The sequence below is a fragment of the Nesoenas mayeri genome (assembly GCF_963082525.1).
Source record: "Nesoenas mayeri genome assembly, chromosome: 3".
Classification (NCBI taxonomy): Eukaryota; Metazoa; Chordata; class Aves; order Columbiformes; family Columbidae; genus Nesoenas; species Nesoenas mayeri.
The window spans coordinates 63,305,265-63,328,379 of NC_137544.1; the positions used below are offsets into that span (position 1 = coordinate 63,305,265).

At 39.3% G+C, this 23,115-nt stretch overlaps 1 protein-coding gene across 1 annotated transcript in view; it reads left to right on the forward strand.

Moving 5' to 3' along the window:
* PHACTR2 (phosphatase and actin regulator 2) overlaps window positions 1-10,023 on the forward strand; it is a gene marked incomplete at both ends in the record, with an annotated part of 128,741 nt that extends 118,718 nt beyond the window's left edge. Inside the window, 4 exons of the mRNA XM_080341429.1 lie at window positions 496-551; window positions 6,657-6,718; window positions 7,773-7,910; window positions 9,835-10,023. Of these exons, the coding sequence (XP_080197555.1) occupies window positions 496-551; window positions 6,657-6,718; window positions 7,773-7,910; window positions 9,835-10,023 (445 nt within the window). The remainder of the gene's footprint in view (window positions 1-495; window positions 552-6,656; window positions 6,719-7,772; window positions 7,911-9,834) is intronic.
* Between the last annotated feature and the right edge of the window lie 13,092 nt (window positions 10,024-23,115).

Here is a 23,115-nt window from a genome sequence, read left to right on the forward strand (position 1 = left end):
GCAGGTAACTAAGTAAAATTAAGTTCCAGTTAAAACTCCCAGTTGTATTGTACGTACAAATCAGTGAGGAATGTACAGCTTATATTGGTTTTTGGTTTGGTTTGTTTGGGTTTTTTGTTTTGTCTGTTTTTTTGTTTTTAAAGAATAGGATTTGTATTTAAAATATCTGAGAAAAGGTTTATGAACTGTTTCATAAAATTATACCTGCAAATGAGGAATTTCAATTTGCTGGTACGATTTCTGTAATATTATTCAAGTATCAGTTATTTATGTGTTCGAGTGGCAATAGTACATCTTTTAAGACAAATGGACAGTCAGTACTGAGGTTACAGTCATGGTTGTTATAACTGTGTCTGGAAATTACCTGTGTTGTTGCATACCTCTGCTGGCAAAAAATAGCATGGCCATATGAGAAACACCTTTTAAAATGTATTACTAATCATAATGTGTTATTTGGATCTGGTTTTGAATCAGTCACTTACTTTGTTCTCACAGGAGACTTAGCCAGAGGCCTACAACTGAAGAGCTAGAGCAAAGAAATATCCTGAAGCGTAAGTATTTTATCCAGATTTCAGCTAGTATTTACTTAGAAAGTGAACATATGTCGTATTCATATGGAAGCCTATCATTGTTGCTTTAGTGTTAGAACCATAACTGGAGGAAATGATGTGCTGGAAAGTAACGTGCCAACATTGTATCTGTATACTAACCTGTAATGTTAGCTGTGAAAATCACATATATTCAACATGCCAAATTTTTCTTGTCACAATCCCTGTTCTTGAAACTGGTCCCAAAGACCAGGAATGACATAGATACCCCTTAGAAGTTAAATTTTGCCTAATTTTTATGAGGAGGAAGAGGGAATATCAGTAGGAGTCAGAGCTGGGATAAAGGGCAGAGGTTGGAAGGTAGAGTAGAAAGAGGAAAGGTGAAGTGTTCAAGGAAAAGTGAATAGGTATATGCCAGCCACTTCTGCATGCTGGCTTTCATATCCATTTCTGACATCTTCTGTACGGAAACTTGCATGACACACCCTCACTGAATATCTTCCCATTGATTAAATCCTTCCTCAGTATCCTTCTTGAAAAATATAAGTCTATAACTCAAATAGTCAGGGGCAGAGGAATTAGTACATTGGGTGGTTTACCCTTTATACCTGTTCTCCCATTTACTTATGTTTGTTTTGTTCATAGGCTGTCAAACACTTCAGAACAGGCATTTTTTGTCTTCCTGTATGAATCTTTTCATAATATGTGTGTTACCTAAACTACTGCTACCTAAACTCCACTGTAACAGTTGCCATGCCCTTTTCCTCTAGCCCTATCTTCCTTCTGCAAGGGTAGCTAGTACTTGATGCTTAAGTAGAAGAAATAAATGGAGACAATGCACATGGACAGCCTTTCACACACTGCAACAAATCCAAAACCTCATCTATTCTTCAAGTACGAGAACTTTCCAAGCTTCATGTAACTGAAAGAGCAGGTATAATGCCATTATTTCCAATGATCATTCAGAAAAGTTGGAGTTCATCTGTGCAGCCCTGGTGGAACGAAAGAAAATGGGCTGTTTAAGCTGACACAGTCCACACACTGATCACTCTGTCTCCTGCTCAGGCCAGCAAATCAAGGAGACATAGCCATTGTTGGCTTTCAGGGAACCTCCCATGCTAATGAAATCCTGCTGCTGTTGTCCAAGCATTCAAAAGCCAAATAATGCCATGTCTTAATAAAAAGGGAAGCTACAGTTCACACATTATGGCTCACAGGAGATGGATCAGGGAACTCCTGTTCAATACACAATGTGAGTAGACTTTTTAAGGCTGTGATTTCTGAACCTGTGGATTGCATAGGTAAATAAAGATAAAATTTGAAATATGAACATCTTTTATATGAAAAAACGCTCATGCTGGACTATGTGAGAAAGGTAATTCCAAAACATCTTTGGTGGACCAGGGTACAGCCACTGAGCTGGGAGCACGAACTTGGCTTCCTTACTGCCCTGACTCACTAACCTTGAGATAACTAATCTAGCAGCAAACCTGTGATGTATTTCATATCCCTTTTGCCATTGTTTATGCCGTTTACTGATTTTACAATAAGTAGCTCAAGACTGGGAAGCAGTTAAGAGATTTCTTCCCCTGTTTCAGCTTGTTTACTTTAAGCTTTTGGCAGGGCACCAGTCTGTGCACTCAGTACCTCCAGCTGTCCTCCCCTGCTGCTGCTGGGGGCTGCCTTAAAGAGGCAAGGGAGAGCAAGCGATGAAGGCTGGGAGGCAGCATTACAAATCACAAAAAATCACAGAGTCATTGATGAGAATGGAGAATCCCAAACTGCTTTTTGCTCATCACTGAGATATAAAATGCTTCAAGTTGACAGTGATCTGTAAAAAGCAAAGTGAACCAAAGCAAGCCAGGGTTTGTGGTGACAGTCTGACTCAGAGCCCTTTCAGGGTGCAAGTTCCCTCTCAGCTCTAAAGCACTCGTATTATTTATAAAAATTATTACATTCCTTTCCTGTGGATCATTTGAAAATGTTTACATCTCTTAAATGCCTTTGTTGTTGTAGGCAGCTTTTGTGAATAAGTTGGAATTTCTTTCATAAAGCTTCCTTCCTCCCATTTTTAAGCAGTGGATGGGGAGAAGGGGTTATATTATTGCATGTATGTAAACTGTAGCTAAGGGAAAGTATTGTTTTGAGTAATATTTACCAGACTTTGAGGTTACATTAAGTGTTAAAGGTCCAAATGTTTACTTCAGGATTAAGTTCAGCCCAAATCTTTTAAGAGGTTCAGAAAAAGTCTGTGGGTTTTTTGTTGGTGGTGTTTTTTTTGTTTGGTTGGGTTTTTTTTTTTTGTATTTCCAGTTACTGAGGAAATCTATCTTGCAAGAAATTTTGTTTTGATAATATTTCCAGATAAACCAGTTACTGAAAATCCTGTAACTGAGTACGATTGCAAGACATTGCAGGCAGATTTCTATGAAAACAATTTGACTTCTGAGTCTTCCCACACTAAAACACAGTTACGATACTCAAGAGTCCACTTGCAGGAGCAGATAAAGCCCTGGGTTTTTGATAGACAGGTTTCTTGTGTACTGGCTTTGAGCCAGTAATATTTATAGTATTGCATTATGGCAAAGAAACTTTTTTATTCTTCCAGGAATTTCAGATAAAGATAACTGTGATTTTTCCTGTATTTGTAAGGGACAGTGAACTTCTTGTACTGTGCACCTGCATGCCTGCCAGTACTGGCTTTGTAGAAAACAAGAGTTTAGCTCTTGGTGCTAGTTAAGGAATATTAATGGTTATCTTTCTTGTAAAACCGGGAAAGAGGAACCGCTTTGTGCATTCCAGAGCGCTGCAAGAGGCAAGCGCTTTGTTTGTCTTTTCTTTCTCTTTCCTTAGCAAGACCACAGAGAAGTCTAAACATAGCTAATCCCATAGGGACACAATGAAAAGTTTGGTTTTACGCTTCGGTCAAGAATGGAGCAGTCCTCAGGCAGAACAATTTCTCTCTTTTCCCCTTCTGCTAGAAAACAAATGTCCCACAGAACAGAAGGTGACCAGATTCCATTATGGCAAGTTGCAGGAGCAATGATGTGTAGATGCCAGAGAAGCTTCTCATTCAGCTTTGACTGGTGGATCATTTAACTTCAAGGCCATGATAAGTGCTGCTAAACAAATTGTTTCTGTTAGGAGTCATATCCCCATTTGACCTCCCAGAAGCTGCAGGCAGGGAAGGAGGAAAAACATAGTTTTGCTGGGATCTAGCTGGAAACTCCTGCAAGCAAAGGACGCTCGCTGGGCTGGTCCTTTGCCAGTAGAGCAGCAGCAGGACATCTGAGAAAGGGACTTGCAGCTGGGAACACTGTGTTTATATTTTCTTTCTCCACATCACACAGATTAGATCTACTTTTAAGGTGGAAAGCAGTCAGAAGTGTGTTCCTGTGCATTAATGTGTTCCTGTTTGGGCAAGCAAGTCAGTTCATACCTGCTGCTAAAACGTGGTCCTCCAGCTGGAATTTTCCATACCACCTGAAGGAAGCAGGAGCACCAGATCCATTACTTTTAGCACCACACATCTTCTTAACTCAGTATGGCTCATGGTCATCCTGCTGTCCACCAGGATCCCCAGGTCCCTTTCCCCTACCCGGCACTCTAACAGGTCATTCTCCAACTTACACTGGAACCTGGGGTTGTTCCTGCCCAAATGCAAGACTCTACACTTGCCCTTATTATATTTCATTAAATCTTTCCCTGCCCAACTCTCCAGCCTGTCCAGGTCTCACTGGATGGCAGCACAGCCTTCTGGCATGTCAGCCACTCCTCCCAGCTTGGTGTCATCAGCAAACTTGCTGATAGGACACTCTATTCCCTCATCCAAATCATTGATGAATATATTTAATAATATAGGCCCCAGTACTGACCCGTGAGGCACTCCACTAGATACAGGCCTCCAACTAGACTCTGCCCCATTGACCACAACTTCTTTCCTTCAGCCAGTTCCCAGTCCACCTCACTACCTGCTCATCGAGACCACACTTCCTCAGTTTAGCAGCAAGGATGCTGTGGGAGTCTGTGTCAAATGCTTTACTGAAATCAAAATAGGCCACATCCACTGCTTTGCCATCATCTATCCACCTGGTTATTCCTCATAAAAGGCTATGAGGTTGGTTAAGCATGACTTCCCCTTGGTGAAGCCATGTTGACTGACCCTAATGACCCTCTTATCCTTAATATGCCTTGAGATGGTGCCAAGGATAAGTTGTTCCATCACCTTTCCAGGGATGGAGGTGAGGCTGACCGTTCTATAATTACCTGGGTCCTCCTCCTTTCTCTTTTTGAAGACTGGAGTGACATTTGCTTTCCTCCAGTCCTCAGGCACCTCTCCTGTATCCCATGACTTAGCAAAGATGATGGAGAGTGGTCCAGCAATGACCTCAGCCAGCTCCCTCTGCACCCGTGGGTGCATCCCATCTGGACCCATGGATTTATGGATGTCCAGATTGCTTAAAAGCTAGAGAACTTTTGATTTTGTTAGGTGAAGATGTAATAAGAAGAGTTCTCATTTGAAGTCATAAGTCCTTAAGTGCACCCAACTTGTTTATTGTTATATATGTTAATATATTTTTTTTAAATGTAGATAAATTTTTAACTTTGTTATTCAGTTTTCGTCAGTTTACTGTACCCCTATGGAAACAGGCCATCTATTTATTCATCATTTAAGAGAAAAACTATTAATAAACCATAAATTATATTCACATTTCAGTATCTCAGTAGAATCGCCATCAACACTAGGGCCAACCTAATCCTGGCAGCAAGACTGCAATTGCATCTTGCCAATGGAAACCTGGGGTTGATTTCAGCTCTTATCACAGAGCAGGTCTTGGGTTGGCATTGCCTTTTTCCTACTGTAACTTTCTTCTTTTTCTTTTTTATCATTTGTTCCTCTTCCCCTTTCCCTTGTATTCTTCTTACATGAGAGCCTTTGAGTCAGCAAAGGAAATCTGCAAGTACCACAAGATGACCTGTCATAGTATTGCCTCCAGTGTATCAGTCATGACACAGAGGGTCCTCTGCAGCCAGGTTGCTATCACAGCAGGCTGGCCATAGCAGACAGGGCAAATCTGTCTGTGTCAGGATTTAAAACTGCTTCTTCATCTATGCAGGTCGGCTGTATCCACAATAGATAAATTCATTTCTTTAAATTTATAGTTAGGCTTGGAATGCAATGTGCAAATGCAGCCTGCAACCATGAATAAAACAGGATCAGAATTTTGTGGGTGTCTCAGGTGGGATATTTCAGCCACAGCAAAGTTAACTTTGCATATTACCATCGGAGGTGAACTGAAAGGGCATATAATATTCTTCAAAACGTACATTGATTTTAAAAACTTCTGAGTCTGTATGAGCATGCCTTTGTAAGTGTGATTTTCACTGGCACTCAAGAAATCAAGTTTGGTTAGCATAGAAATTTGTTAAAAGCACATTCCAGTCTCACACCCAAATACATTAAAAAAAAAAAGTGTCATTTTATGTTATACTTGTTCACTTGGTCTAGATATTGGCCTGTAATCAAGTGGGTTTGAGTACTGAATCATATGGCCACTATATATAAAATCGGAAAAAAATATTAAAGTAGCAAAACCAATTTTCAGTAACAACTGACAGTGAAACAAATTGTCATTGATTCATTGTATCCTGAGCAGCAGAGGACACTTGGCTGATTCAGATACTCAGAGCAAACTTTTTTCTTGACCCTTACGAATAATTAGACTTTAAAGTCAACAGGCAGAATGTTGGAAGTAAAAGCAACAGTGATTTTAAGGTTATGAGAAGTAATTGAAACATTAGGCAGCTCTTTCAGGGTACTACTTCTTTACTGTTACACAGAAAGGAAATGACAGATGCCTCTTCCTTGCTGTGTTCCTGACCCACAGTGGTGACTTGAGATGTCTACAGAACTGAGGGAAATGAGGACAGGGAAAAGAAATGAGAGTACACAAAATCCAAAAAGCAGACAACACATGCAGGGTCTCTCAGAAATACAAGGAAACATGAGCCAGGGCTTTAGGTCCTGAAGGTTTCAACCAAGAGAAATACAGTATGTGCAGTTATAATACTTAAATATTCACTCATTTTTATTTCTTCTAAAAACAGAGAAGAATGAAGAAGAGGAACAGGAAGCCAAAAGAGAAATAAAACGTAGACTCAGTAGAAAGGTGATGATGTGTTTTATATATTGTCTACTTGTATACATAGGATAATTTTTTTATAAGATTCTAAAAATCAGTGTGCATTCATTACTGCAAATGTCCATCAGTCATGCCTCCAGATCAGAAGTCTGTTCAAAAAGCAGTACAAGCCAAGTCCATCTTGAAGGAAACTCCATCCTGTCCAGCTTCCCCTACCTGGAAAAGCATACGGAGTCTGGTCATGCTTAATATTTATCCCTGTAAGCAGGGGAGAGAAATTACATGTGGTTCCTCTGTGAGCATAACCACGGCTGTCACATATGTTGGAGGGAAGCCACACCTGTAGATCTACTCTTCCCTAGAGCAGCCAAGAGGTCTACAAACAGTGTGGGCCCTAAGAAACCCCTTCACCATTCCTCCAGACATGTCAGTGGTCTTGGCTGCTGCAGGGGGGATTGCGCTCATTGCGCCTGGAGATAAAGCCATTACGGATCTGCTGCTCTGATTTTGGGTGTTTGTTCTGCGGGTGGAGGGCTGGTGTTTTCAATATGTCTCCCTAGTCTGCCCTTCTCTGCAGAAGTACAGTTTCCGTAATATGGTCATCCTTAATTAGTTAAAGTGAATGGTATTTGAGGTGACTGAAACAATTTGGCATCATAATGATTATCTGTCCCCTAGATTTTCAAAAATAATCTTTTTAGTTAGGCAGGCACCTCCTGCTTATTTTCAATAGTATAGTTGAACACAGCAGACTGTGTAATCATTAATGTAAAAGGACCTACTGTCTCATGGGGTAAATGGTGTGACAGTTGCAAAGTCACAATTAATATTCCGAGGCTAACTGTCACAATTCTCGCTGACCTGCCCAACAAAGACTGTTTTTATAACTGAAGAAATTAGGTTGTGCTGCTTCCCCATTGCTGTGCAGCACTCCCAGGATGGTGCCTTTTTTTAGACACCTGAAAGTGACCCTGTTTAGAAATACCATCAAAGTTCTCTTGAGATTACATCATATCCTCAGCTTTTGTTTTATTTTTTTTTCATCTTATTAAACGTACTATTTTCTGCCTCCCACTTACAGCTCAGCCTGAGGCCTACAGTGGCTGAACTTCAAGCAAGAAGAATCCTTCGATTTAACGAGTACGTGGAGGTCACGGATTCTCCAGATTACGACCGTCGTGCTGACAAGCCCTGGGCCAGGTTAACTCCTGCAGACAAGGCAAGAGACAAATGTAGATTATAAAAAAATGCTTCCATCTCTCACCTTTGGGGCTCTTTCCTCTGGTGTACATTCTCTTGGCACTGGCATGACAAATGACATCTGCTGGAGGCAGCAAGATTGTCATGGTGCTACTGTGCATCTACTGCTTGCAGCTGGAAAAACCCATTCAGGTGCCTGTTGGGAGCATATTTACCTTCTCCATTATGACAGTTCAGGCCAGAACTTCTTGTGTTTTTTAAACCTTGCTAAGCCAGGCACACGCTGTTATCAAAGATGGCTACAACCCTTGACTTTAAACAAGGTTTCTGAAGGCAGGGGCATGCCATGGAGAGTTACTTTTACAACTTATTCAAGTGAAAAAAGGTAAAAGCTGCTCCATCCTCCTAACGTTTCTTGGCCACAACCAACAGTGCTGGAACTGACTGCATGCGTGTAGCACACTGTCTTACGGTGTTTGGCCCAAACAGTTAATAGATCCTCTGCTTAACTACAAAGGGTAAGACAAATTATTTTGTGATTCTCTTTTAAAAGACAGATCAGTCAAAGATTGCCATAAAATACTCTTCTATTTTCCTCCTATGCCACTTCTTAAAAGGAAAGCTGTAGGATTTATGTACCAAAAACTGCCGGCCCTGTTACACTGGGTTCGAACCAACTTTTATGGAAGTCCTATGAGATGTGCTTGGCATGAAAAGTGATACATGCAAGAACTCTTCATCTTTTATCTAAGGACTGTGAAGCACTGATTTAATTTCAGCTTGGATTTTATTATTAATGCCAGCTCATCTGACAATCAAAGGAAAACCTCATAATAAGTGAAGGTGGAGACAGTAAAAATGTGCTCAGAAATGTTTGAGGATGTTGGTTTTGGGAGGTGCTGGGCACTCTCATGTAGTCTGTGAGAGATTAGAGCACCCAGCACCTCTGCTTTCACCAAGGCTCATCTTCACAGAAAACCAAGGTGAACTGCGCTAGATCAAACAGTGGAGTTTCCTACCTACATTGGGGTGGCAGTTTTTAATCTCAGTTCATTTTGTAATGAACAGAGGTCTGGCTCTGTAATCCCCATGTTTGTCGGCCTCAGCAGAAAGGCAAAGACCCTGGGTTGCCTGGAAACTCCCTCATCCTTTTCTCCAAGGGAAGCCATTTCTCTTATCCCAGTGGGAGCAGAAGATTGCACTGTAATAACATTACAGAGCTGGAGCTCTGGTGTCTTTGCCAATGATTTGGTGCTCAGAAATAACTGAGCTATTACAGCAGCCTCATGCGAGTGTGCTGTTGTGGCAGAACAGAACCATCCCCTGCTTAAAATGAAGTTTCTCATTTATGAGACCTCAGTCTGGTGATGCTATAATTTTATCATGCTGCTTGTCTGTAACTAATCAAACCAAGTGAGTAATTCCACTTAAGAAAATGTTGTTCATCTTGCATTCCTGAATTCGCGTTCTCAGCGGGTAGAGGCACAGCCCCGGCTGTGTGCACAGTGCCCACGCAGGCAGTGGGACGCACCAGCTCCTCAGAGGCTGCATCTGGAGGTATTAATATAATCCCCCCCAGCTGGATGCTCAGCAGATCACTGTCCAGGTGACCCAATGCCTTGCCCATTTTTGTCTGGAACAAGTGCCGTATTTCAATGGGGAGGTGGGTTCACCCACTGCAGTAGGTTGGGTGTTTCTTTGTTTATTGATGGTGTTTGATGCTTTAAGTTTCTTCGTAGTGTATTACTGCTCCACATAGCTGTAATTGAAAAAAGTCACTCCTGTTGATGATGAGAAATGTGTGAGAGTTGTGGATTACAGCAAGGGAGACTGGAAAGCAGGAACTGTAAGGGAACCTGCAAGAGTAGGGCCAGGTTCCTTTCAGATTGCTTTCTTCAAGATTCATATTTCTCATGGTTGTGTATATCATTATTTTTTATTAGGCAGCAATACGGAAAGAGCTGAATGAATTTAAAAGCACAGAAATGGAAGTACATGAGGAAAGTCGGCAATTTACCAGGTGGGTGAATCCCTCTTCTTGCATCATTTGGGGAGATGAGTGTGACAGCAACCCTCTGCAAGTCCTCTGCAGTTGTGTCATGACTGGCTCCTTGTACGTATTCGTACCATGAGTCCCCTTGAATCCCACCAGTGATTCTGAAGTGATTCCCAGTGATTCTGGTGCCATTCCTGAAGCTGGGTAGTAGTGAAGGTGACTGCAGTGGATCAGTTGCTACATGGAAAAAGATTGTGTGGGAGATCTAAAAATAATCCTTTGAAAGGACTCAGCATTTCTCCCAGATGAAGTTAACAGTTCTCAGTTATGAAAAAGGCATGTCCTTCTCTGACAGTGCTCCCTTGCTCATGAAAATCCACATTTTTGAAGATGTCTTCAGTAAGTGAAAACTGGATGATGTGTTGAACTTCAGAAAAGCTCGCCAGTGTTTTGGGCAGCTTCCTAAGAGTTCCCTAGGCTCCTGGCACCAGTTTCAGGGGAACAACACAGATTCTGATTTTCTTGTTTGCTACTTCTAATGTTTCAGTTTGGACGTGTTTAATTCTCTGTCCTGGATAACACCAAGTCCACAGCTTTTAGCAAGACTTCAAATTTGGCAGAGCTATTCCCAGAAGGAGGGAGGCACTTTCTGCCATCTCTAGGACATCTGTTCATATCTTTCGAAGCTATGAATGCTAAGACTTGCTAATGAGTGTGAGTCCTCTAATTAAAGAGAGTGTCACAAGGAAAATTCACAATAGGAGATGGATGTTTGGTGATTTGTGGCATCTCCTAGTTCAGTGCTTGACTTCACAACTTCAGTATTTTTTTTTCACCAAAACATGGATTTTTAAAAATAATATTATAAGCCCACTTCAGTGTAGCTATAAAATGAATAAATTAGTTTTTACAAAAATCAAACCAGTTTCACAGACAGCAAACCTAAGCTGGGAGATGAACCAGGAGGCAGGATTTCAATCTAGTGTTGCATTCTGACCACTAGAAAATGTCCTTTTCAGACACAGATTTGTCTCTTTTCATTTGGTTTCTGATGTAATTTTCTCTTCAGGCAGTAGGAAGCTTGTCTTCTTCAAAATATATAAAAATACTACTTAAAAAAAATGGGCATCCTGAGGGAGAGAAGAAAAATGAGCAGGAATAGAAACCTGGCTGTGTGCAGGGAGAGATGGAATGCAAACTCCTGCTTAAGTTGTTAGGTTTTTTGAGTGGCATTGCAATATAGAAGCATAAGTACAGATAGGCTTGAGTCATACAAAAAGAATCAGATATTTTTTCACAAAAATTGAAAACAGTTGAAAGTGATTACAGTTGGATTCTTGAGAGATGAACAAAAAAACCTCAGAGAACCAGTGGAGTGACAAACCAGCTAAAAAGTGTCATTCTTTAAAAATTTTTTGAGAAGGGCCTTCCTTGGCAAATGAAGTGAAAATCAGGCACAGCCAAATTGTGATAAACATAGGCAATGATGCTATAGGGTTCTGGAAGAAACTCAACCTGAGGGAAATCAGGCTCTCTCTGTTCCCTCCACCCTTTTATTTCACTGGTCACATTGTAGAGCCACTGCACAGAAGTCTCTAGAGTAGCACTAGAAAAAACTAATTAAGAGCAGAAGTAGATGCAGATGTTTTAAGTCAATTGCAATTTAGAAAATAAGAAGAGACTCAGTTTCCTCCAGGACCTCTCATTAAGAAATATGTAGCTCACCACTACATTTGGATTGATAAAACAGAAGTTTGAAGAAAATCATAGACAAAAGTCTCTGGCCAGAGAATGAATTACTCATATTTTAATTTTTTTCAAGAATGATCACTGAGATAATACAAACCAAAAGGCACGTGCACTGGCAGCTGGTTAACAAAGGTTTATTTGTGAAGCTCTGTGATAGAATGAGACAACAAGGAAGCTGCTTATTAAACAAAAACACCTTAAAACATACAGTTTCTTATATTATTACATATTTGACATAAGAAGCTCTGATCTTTGAATTGTTCAAATTTGATATTAAACTTGGGAAAGAAAAAAAACTAGTTTTCATTGTTCACCATTTGCTGTGTTGACTGTCAGTTGAACTGTTTTTCTGCTCCTGGTAATTTAGATTGATTCCTTCTGTTACTTCACCACAAAATCCAAAACCTGAGTTTCTAAAAATAGAGAAATAAATACAAGTTTGGGAAGAGGATATTAGTAAATGTTTATAAAGTGCTTCTAATGGAAGTGCTATATATAGTCCAGTACATTGTTGTTCTGCACAAATATAAAAACCCTGTGTCTTTTTCGCAATGCACTATACCCTCACTTAACAGAGGAGCTCCACACTTGTGAATGTCAGCTTTTGTGTGCACCTCCTTTATTTGAGAAAAGCATCCCTGCACTGTGCTGTACCACATCACCGGGGTAATGTGTGGCTTGTTTTCTTTTCTCTAGAACTGGTAAGAGAAAACGTGCCAAACAAAAACTTAGATAAGTGTACTGTGTCAGGTGCATCACCACCTATGCTGTTGTAAAGATGCTGCATCATTTACTACTGCATGGAAAGATGTCTTTTTAAAACCATTTAAACAGAGATTTAGAAGTCTGGTGATAGATACACTGTACACCTGACATTGATGTCCTCCTTACCCTTTTCCTTGGATTCACTGCATTTAAGCTGAATTAGAATTTTTGTTGCTGCCGCCTCCTAGCTTATTCTAGAAAAGGTTGGCAACAGCCTTTGGAGGAACCTCCCTCTCTATCCATCATACAGTCCATCTGGAGTGATGTACATGCCCTACCTAAGAATGGGAAACAATGAGGTGGATTCAGGCCTTCTTGTGCCACAGCTGGCTGCTGTTAATAGGCTGAAAGATTCTGCAGAGCTATAAAAATCATTGCTTACTTAAAAAAAATCCGAAGTTTTTGTTAGCCTCATTTTGCAGAAGAACTAAAAACCAGAAATTTAAGTTCTATGGCTTAGAAAAGTTTTTCTGATTTACCTCCGGTGTCTTCAAATAGTAGATACATTGTGGCTAAATCTGTACTGGTAAAAAAAAAAAGACTGGAGACTGTTCTCCAGCCCTGAGGCCAGCAGGCTTGGCACAGCTTGAATTCAGACAGTTAACCTCTTACAGGGTGATGTTCCCCCATACCCAGTCTGCCTGTTGGCCTGTGCTAATCCCAGCCATGCCCAAGCAGTATCTGGAAGGGCACTGGTTGGCCCAAGCAAAACTGTACCAGGGACAGTAACAGGTTAATGTTACAAACAGATGGACATACACCTGTGCCTGAGCCACACCATAGACCTGTTTGGTTTTCTAGTACAGACAGACAGGCAGACAGTGGGGAATAATAGGGCTGACTCTAATCCCACTTAGACCAGGAAAACTGGGAATAATTCTGTTTGGGCAACAAAAGTAAACAGCTGTGAGAGCAGGATGAAGATCAGTGCCTTTGTCAGTTGAAATAATATAATTCTGAGTTTTTTAATGATTTATCATTTCAGGTTTCATCGTCCATAACTATTTGACCATGTCCCATATTTTATGTAACAATTTTCTTTGGGGAAACCGTTGTGTCCTGAAGACCTGAGATTGCACTGGAACTTGACTGAGTGTGAGTGTGTGCTACAGCTTCCCCTGAAGTTAACGGAGGATGAGGCCCTCGCCTTTACCAATGGGCAAATGTTTTGTCTAGAAGGAGAATCCACATGAAGTGTTGGTCACTGTTAAGGCAGACCATGGTTCTGTGGTTAACCCACACAGAGGAGCCGGTGGACTTCTTCATCAGAGCCCCACAAGTCAGGAAGAACTGAAGACAATCGCTTGAGAGCCTGTTACCAGGAACTCGTCGGACTTCACAGAGTTGTGACTGAGGGTAACTGAGGGAGGAGTGTGAAAAGCACTGAGAACGTGGGGGAAGAGAGACTTCACTTGTCAGTCCACAGAGAAAAGTGGAATGGATGGGACTGCTTAACAATGCACTGGGCCAGTGGGAGGAATTATTTTTTTAAAAAAAACTGAGCGTGTGAGCAACTGTGCATGTATTTTTTTTTTCGGTGGCCACAGCCTGTCTTAGACAACAAGCCACAAGTCCTCATGTCATCAGTACTTTAGTGAAGAACTGTAATTTTCTCTGGTGCCAGTAAATACAATTGCCAGAAATTATTCCTAGTATAACTCAGCTGTCTTTTTTAAAACGCCAGTGAGCATGCTTCAAGAAAATACATTGAACATTCATACAGAACAAGTCACAGATGTTTTTGGGTTTTAATGTTGACATACTCTGGATCCTCAGAAATACATAAACAGGATTTGAAGGACACATAATGTGACACTATGAATACAATGATATGCCTCATGTTTAGAAACACTCCTTGCTGTCGGTGGCTTGCCATTCAAACCAGAGGGATCATTAACTTTCTTCCCTATGGCAGGCAGTGGTGACAGCTGTGACATCATGCTAGTGTGAATCCAAAATCAGAAACTAAATTAGGCACAAAAGTTTTCACTAGTAGGCTTGAGCAGTGATTACTAATGTGACTTTTTATATTTAAGGACTCTTGCACTGCTTTGAGGAAGAACTCACGGGTGAATCAGTATGTCTTCAGCCAGTGGTCCTATAGAAGTGAACAGAAAATCCTTAGAGTGTCTGCAGCCTGTTTTTGTTGAGTGTGAAGAATGCTTCTTAGATCCATAATTTTTTTATACTATCTTGAAATTGTATATGTGAATACAGTACTATTGAAATTAAGTGGTATGGAGTGTGAAAGGCAATACATGTTTTTTTCTAAGTTGGCCCAAAGGCCTATTAAAAAAAGCCTGTGGTGTTGTTTACACTAAGAAATTCTCTGTCTTACAGTAGCACTTATTTATCCTTTGAATTAATGTACACAACATTTGGGGGGGTCTGAAATTCACATACGCATACATTTAATGCAGTATTACAATATATTTGCTATTTATCCTTTCTAATGTGTGTACATATTACAATTTATTTTTGTCTTTTATGTGCCCTGGTTTTAGTTTTTAATTGTGAAGTGTAAGTATTTCTTTTTTCAGGCAATAAAAGGTCTGTGTAGATGTGATTTTTACCTCAGAACCTGCAATAGATTCTTGTGAAATGTTCTTAGTTTATAAAATTGAAGGTTGTTGTTTTAGACGTCAGCCTAAAGGCAGGAAGACAATTTGGTGGTTAAAATTAGATCTCCCTCTTTACTGATATTTACAACAAGACCAGGTTTGTATAAATGGGGTGCATTATTTTAGTAAAGAGCACTTATAGTAACAGAATGCTTTCCAACAGCTGGCACTCTATTATTTTTAAAGCAATTGACAAACCTTTTTGTAAAAAATGTAGATTTATATGACTGTTAAGACCACTTATATTTTAGTAAAAATCTAATGACGTATAGACCCCAAAATATCAATAACCAGATAAAATAACCATCTGCATGCTTGTAGCAAAGAAAAGGAAGCAGCACCTTCCTTTTTAAATGGAATCAATAAGAGCCATTAGGATTCCATTTGCAGAAAACAGTTTAGTTTCTGTGAGGCCCATCATTTTATAAATATAGAAACACCACTTTGACATCAAGGAAGCAGCAAAAATGTATTCTTTGGCACTAAATCGTACAGGAATGATCAGGCCATTAGAGTTAAGGTTTGTCAGCAATTCTGGTAGAATCCTAATTTTTATTTTTAGAATTTGAAGAGTAAACTTAAAAATTTACACTAGTACTTATAAATACTTCTCCTGCTTAAACTCTTTATTGTTGTTGCCAAATTTAGAAATGTGTGTCCAATATCCTATAAAGGCCTATGGTGTTGACTTTGAAGTATAAAAGACAGTATTTCACTTCAAAGGAAACAAGTGGAGCAATTAAATAGACCTCAGTGTTGCCTTAATCACTTTGAAACATTTGAGAGAAGCCAAGATACTAAAGGCAGAAAGATTGCTGCTGTGCAGGCAGAATACTTTGGACAAAGGTAAGGTCAGACTAAATAAACTTTATATAAAGACAGTAGCTCCACTGACATGCCGGGGTACACAGGGGTTACACAATCAACCAAAACTTGTTAAACACTTTGGATTAAGTGGATGAATTGACTTCGCAAGAAAACATTCCTCTATACTAGGGCTGGAGCATGGACGGAAAGACAGGTGCCACCTTCTCATTTTAAGAGTTAAAACACAAAGATGGGAACACAACTTCTGGCTTAGACTTCCTCAAGCTGCTTTTTGCCATAAGACATGAGGCTACATAGGTGAGGTACCGCTTAGGCTTTCCCTACCCTCCATGTTTGGTTTTTTTGTAAAGTATTCACTACAAGCCATTGCTACAGGCAGAATACTAGCTAATCTTTAATTTCTCATATAACTTCTTATCATTTTGACGATAAATAATCAGATGCATTCTTTGGCTCACAAATCAGCCTACTACTAAAGCAAAATTATATAACTGGACAGAAAGAGTTGCCTTTATCGGAACTTATGTGAAAATGTAGTATACTTGCAAAATTAGAACTATATCCATCATGTATTGTACCCACACACAGACTTAGAACTGTATATACTATTTTTATTTGCTAAATATCAACTGGCAGAAAAATGACAGCTGTAAAGTGTTATCCATGCAATAAAATAACAAGATTTTGGTATGTCACTATCTCCAGTGAAGCAAGTTTGCTTTACCTTATTGAGCTGCCTGGAGTTGGTTTCTCTCTGTATTGATTATTTCAGATGTCTTCAAGTTGCTACAACAGCCCATTGGAAATAATACATTATATACCTAACTGCCAATGGTGCTACATGCTACATGGGAGAAATCAGGATAAGTCCTGAGAAACTCCCGAGTGTGAGTAATCCTTGAGGAAAAAAGTTAAAAATATGTTAAAAAAGCAAAGAAGAAAATAACACTTTCCATGCAACACATAATACATTCCAGCTGGCAAAAAGGGATCAATGCATTAATTTTTATCAAGGTGGACAAATAATTTAAATGTGATCTACAACATATGACATTTACAGACATACCTATGTTCCACACAGTCAGATAGAAATGCAGATGCCTACATGCACACAAAGAGAAAATGAAATTATCTCCTCTCTTACACTTATCAGTAGGATCACACATCACAGCATGTTGCTGTGGGTGGAGAAGAATGATGCTTAATCAAATGTTAATTTCTTCTTCACATAACCAATTGAAAAGGTTCTAGAATGTCTCCCATCTCTCTCTTTTTTCAGATAATACATATTGTCCTTGTAAGTGAAATCAGTTGTTTCAAATGAAAAATAGTCTCTCTGAATTTTCTCAAGTTGTGATATATGCGTTGGCTCAACAAGTACTAAAAAATTTATTTAAGCTAAATGCTGACAATTATTTAAGCTAAATACCATTTTTACCGATGATTTGAGACATGGTAGGACCAGAAGCAGTGTCTCTTAAAAATCACTGAAAGTATTTACAGCCATTTGTAGGTCTACAAGACTCTATTTATTTGTTGGGTTTAGCATTTACCTACGGTTCTGCATGTCCCTTGCTGTGGTGGACTTTACCAACCTCTGATGTGGTGTGGGACAGGGCAGCCCCACCTTCTGCGTTGGCCACACCGAGCAGCTCTTAGAAAAGCACCACAACCTCAGGTTTGATGTAAAAAATTTATCAGATGACCATTCTTCTTTTTTTTTTTTTCTTTCCCTTGAAAACCAAATGAAAGCTGTGAAACAAAGAGATGAAAGTGTCTCTGGTATTACAGAAATCAGACCACACCTTCCAGATGAGATTAGTGCTTTTTTTCCAGCGGAGATGCTTCAAACCCAGATCCATGACTAGTGATACTACAGCTACATCAGAGAATTTGTTTAAAAATAGCTGTCACTTAACCTGAGTATAAATATAGTCAGAGCCACAATTTTCTATCATCATAAAATTGGAGGATGATCCAGCCAGCACAGACTATCTTTTCATTCTCACCTCTGTCTTGCCACTTGGGATCAACTAAAAGCCCCTCACATCGGCTGCAGCTAGCAGGGGGTCGGAGCCAGGGCAGGGAGAGCCACGCTGTCACCTGGGGACCTGGCAGACGGTGCCAGGACAGGTCTGGCTGAGCACCACTGGCATCTGAAGTAGTGACTAGAATATGAGACCATTTCTTCATGTCGTTCAACACTGTAATGATAAAGTAAACCAAGCTAAAAGCCTACATTCGCATTGAACTGTCAGGTATACCAGAACTGCATCTTTTAATGCTTTCATGTCATTTGGCTTTATTTGTATCTTAAGGAGTTAAGACCTGCACCGCTGCTGTGAACTAAAAAAAAAAAAAAGATGATGCACTCAGGGTGAAAAACAGAATAAATTTTGCCTCCTGCTTCAAGGAGCTCCCACATTTAGTTCTGTTATTGTTGCTGTCTTTATTGTCCAAAGCTCAGTGCAATGCCCGCTGCTGCGACCTAGCTTTTGAAAAAAAAAATTCTAAAAGTTTTTAGTAAGTTGGTATTACAATATTTTGAGGATTAAATTGAAAGTAAATTCCCCCAGAATAGCTTAAAGCTTCTATTTAACAGAGATTTGAAAAAAAAAAAAAAAAAAAAATCAAAGTATATCTTTACAGAGAAAGGGAGAGATGGAGTAAAAATAACATCTTTCACTGTGATGTTTTGACAGATTTCTATTTATTAACTTCAATAATTAATAAAGTCTTGTTTCACTTTGTCAGTGTTGCCATCTTGTTTCAGGATTTTAATAGAAATAGAGCTCATATGATCTAGATACAGCATATCACCAATATTTAATTATTTTCTAGAAGCTAAATATTGTATTGGTCAGGAACAAATAAATTAATGGTATTCTCTGTATCTCCTCCTCATTCAATCATTAATTCTTTATATTAAAAATGTCTTGCAGTATTATGTCAAATTTAACCATATTTGAACATTGTTATAATACAGTAAAATGTTGCTGAACATATATTATCTTCCTTTCACTACTTTCTGTGGTGGCATATTGATTTGTAAACTTGTATGAATTTTGGAATTAAAGAAATACTGTGTTTTGGATTATTATTTTAGCTGGTGTGATTTGATACAAAAGATACCAATGGCTTGTTTGCATGGGCATCTAACTGTATGAGTAAGGTGGGAAGGGTGCTTAGATGGCACGTGCCAATTGCCTGCAACCATTTAAATAGCTTTTAAGATTTTTTTTTCTTTTCCCTAAAAGAGAAATAGAATTCCACTTACAGCCAAACTGCAAATCTAAAATAGGTGCAAGAACGCTGCAGGCCACATTGCTGTACATTCAGGAGCTAATAAGTTGGCGCCCCTTCCCAGCTTTTTACGAAACAATTGCTCAAGCAGTAAATCATGGCAACATCAGTATGCCGTGTGTTATAGACCCAACCGTACCTTAAACACGGGGTGTTCAAGAATGTGTATTTCTCTAGCGGAGCTGCAGTTCACTGAGGCAAGGTACTACTCAGCAGTAGGGATCCTTGTGCACATGCCTTTTCCCACCAAGTCTGCAAGGACACCTCTGAGAGATGACTCCAATGAGGAGAGCTTGAGAACCCATCCATGCCCATGCATGTGGTTATGCTCCAGGAAGGTCTTATGAGCGCCTCATAAAGCCAGGAGGTTCTTATGTGCTGAATACACAGTAAGCAGGCCACAATCACCTGAAACAAAATTTTCACAGGAATTTATGAGAATTAAAATTTTGCAGCACCTAATGGAGAGTGTCATCTATTAATAGGCACTAGACCAGTTCTTAGATGTTATTGTTTCTGTTAATTTAATTAAAAATAGAAAAAATATGCTCAAAGAAACTTGCTTGAATTTCACTAAATGTTCCTATTTACAAGTAAAGTAAGGAAATTGAAATTCAAGACTTAGTTCCTCACTGCCCATCATGCTGGATAGTTAACTTTAAAAAATGTAGCTGAAACATTATCAGCTTAGACTTGCTGGCATTTAAAAATGTACCTTCCACATGTTTAATGACTTTCAAAAGATCTGAGGCTGTGGAGAATCACTAGCGATAACTTTTCAGCTTATGCAGTGTGTATTTTACATAACAATTATAAAATGAATGCATTTACTTCTATTTTGGCAGCTTGACTTAGTGTGATTGAATATGGTAACTATAAAGAAGTGGCTAATCTGATATTGCATTTTACGCAGGTATATTGATACTAATATCTGTGAAAGTAAATAACTGGAATTATTACAAATTAATGATAGCTGCTTCTTGGGGTTTTATCTGTACTGTAGTATATACTGAGATATATGTACACACAAGAAATACATTCCAATATTGTCATCTGAAAAACAAAATATTATCTTTTTATACAGTACATATATTATGCTTGTTTTATGGAGTTTTTATTTAACAAGCAAAAAACAAGTGTGCTGCGTAGTTGTACAGTACTGTAGGGTACTCTGCTGTGCACAGTTCCAAGTGCCTTAGACAACTGTTTAGCTCTTTGAATTACAGATATATATGAATGAATATATATATATAAAAAACACTAAAAAATGAAGAAAATCACCTCAATAAAATTGTTCAGAAAATCTTTACAGAAGATATTTTGTTCTTGCATGTCTAGCAAGTATGTGTGTACAATGGAGTTAACTTCAGAGAGCCATTACTTGTTGGTAAGTGGCCTACAGAGACTGAATTAAAAGTCTCTCTGCTTGGAAATGAGATGAAGAAAGGTTCTTAAAATCTTCCTTTGAATTTTGGGAGTGCTTCAAATACATCTGGATGTCCTCTTGTGGGTGGTGTATTCATGCAGAGGTGTGTTCAAAAGTGATAGTTACTTCAAAAATACTAAGTTGGTGTTGTAGCTCAGTGGTTCAGAGACCTAATTTATGCTCCCAGTTTCTCAAATGTTTTCATCAGCAATAACTGGTTTTCCCTAGTTTTGGTTTCATTGACAGCAGATTTGCATCACAATTACACCTACTGCACATGATCTGCACAGCTGAGAGTTCAATCTAGTCTGCAGCATGCCTGCCAATCTTTTAACATTATGAAGTCACTGACAATAACTTTTGCTTTTTAGGTACTAATAACTTCTGCTTTGCAAATACTAGAAGAAAAATTATTAGCACAAATTTCCTCACATGGAAGACAAGTTGTTGATTATGTTAAGGAAATGCATGCTTCCAGCATATTATTTTTCAAGTGGCTGTCTAGACAGCGAGACCATTCCAATACCGATGATTCTTCTTCTGTAAGCATAGAAGAAGCAGTTAGTGACCTGAGTGCTTTTGCCCTCAGTCTCTGTAGAAGCTCTTCGCCGAGTTGAACCTGCAGCATCTCAGCAGAGTAGACTGGGATGGTTGGCCTTATAAGGCTTAGGTGAAATTAGCTTAAGTGGAGTTTCCATTTGAGCGACTCTCTCATACACATTTCACATACATGTGATACTAAATTTTGAATTTTGATATATTGTAAATCAGTTGGAAGATTACTTGCCCTTAGATATCAACAAAGGAAGCAATATGATGCTTACTGCTAATTCCTCAATCTTAAAACTAATCTCCAGATTACTGTTGGCATACATTATCAATCTTCTGTGATAAGGGAGCCTGCTGTTTTAATCACAATGTGAACATATAGATCCTTCCCCTTAAATGCTTTGAATGTAAACAGGGTGGAGATGCGAGTTGAAGCAAGACAGAAAACCCTGAGACTTAAAATATTGAGCAGGTAAATTTAATTTACACATATGAAACAGATTATTAGCAAGAGCTGAAAGCAAAAGCTAGTTCTTCCCACTTCCAGACTGACTTGATGCCCCTAGACCAAAGTCGGGGTATATGGAATGACAGAACTGGATGTACTGACAGTACTATCCTCTGTCACTATGTTTGCCCCTGCATCAGATAAAGGATGGACTTTAAACTTCTGTGGATGTGAGAGCTACCTCAGGGACCTGGAGGCAATAAGGAGCAATCTAATCTACTTTGTTACCCCACAGCTAAATGCTAAGCACTGTATTTTTAACAGTGAGGTGATTCTGCTCTTGGTTACTTTGTGAAACGCTAGCTCTGCTACTCCACCTGTCACCGGCTTTGCAGTATAGTCATACTATAGGAAGGGACTTGCTCCTGTGAGGCGCAGTCCTGAAAAATCCATTTACAGCACAAAGTCAAAGGGCTGCTAACCTTCCTGTACCATGAAGTGTGTACTACAACTTTCAGATGGTTGACAGCAACAAGATACTCACCATGTACTTTTAGGAAGCAAGAGGAAAGGAAGGTCTAACCTTTGCACAGATATGTGCAGAGATAACTAGAATCCTCTTGAATACAGGAGTTATTTCAACTGATGGAGCAGATCAGTTTGTGCACTTCCATGAGAGTGATGTGACGCACCTTGATGGTAAAGAAGCAAGACTTCAGAAGACAATAGCTAGAAGACTGAAAATCTGGACTCTTTCAGAGCTTTAGTGACACCTACTGAATAACAACGAAATCCACTAAAATATGCTTAAAATTAATATTTTAGAGTATACACATACATATATATTTAACTGCATATATATACATATAATATGTGGATAATTCTCTTGTAATTTTCAGTAACAACCTTTCCATAGTTGCCATTGTCTATATACACACACAAGAACTGCTCCCTTCTGTACTTTAAGATTTCATTTGTGAAATGTAACAAGATGGGTTTACATAATATTCCTAAAATATCAAGCATAGTTGTTTTTTTTTTTCTTAGCAAGGAGTGTGTACTTGTGTGTCTGTGTGTTTGTGCACAGGCATGCTATATGGCATAGGTGTAATTTATAGAGCTACAGTATCACATCACAAGAAATAAGAATTCATATATGGCGAAACACTGTTAGGTATTATTTACACCTGAGCCTTCAAATTCAGCCTGGGTATGATCTTGCTCAGGGCCAGACTGTGAAGTTGTGTCAGAGACCCCTGCAGCACTGCTAGTTGAAGAGGCCAGGAGGTGAGTACTGCTGGGCCTTCTGTCTCACACAGGTTCTTTGTACAAGTGTATTATATCTTATTGCAGTACCTGAGCACTTCTTATTGCAGTGAGCGAAATTATCAACATCACAGAATGTCAGAAACTGGAAGGGACCTCAAAAGATCATCTAGTCCGATCCCCCTGCCGAAGCAGGAACACTTAGATGAGGCTACACAGGAAGGCATCCAGGTGGGTTTTGAATGTCTCCAGAGAAGAAGACTCCACAACCCC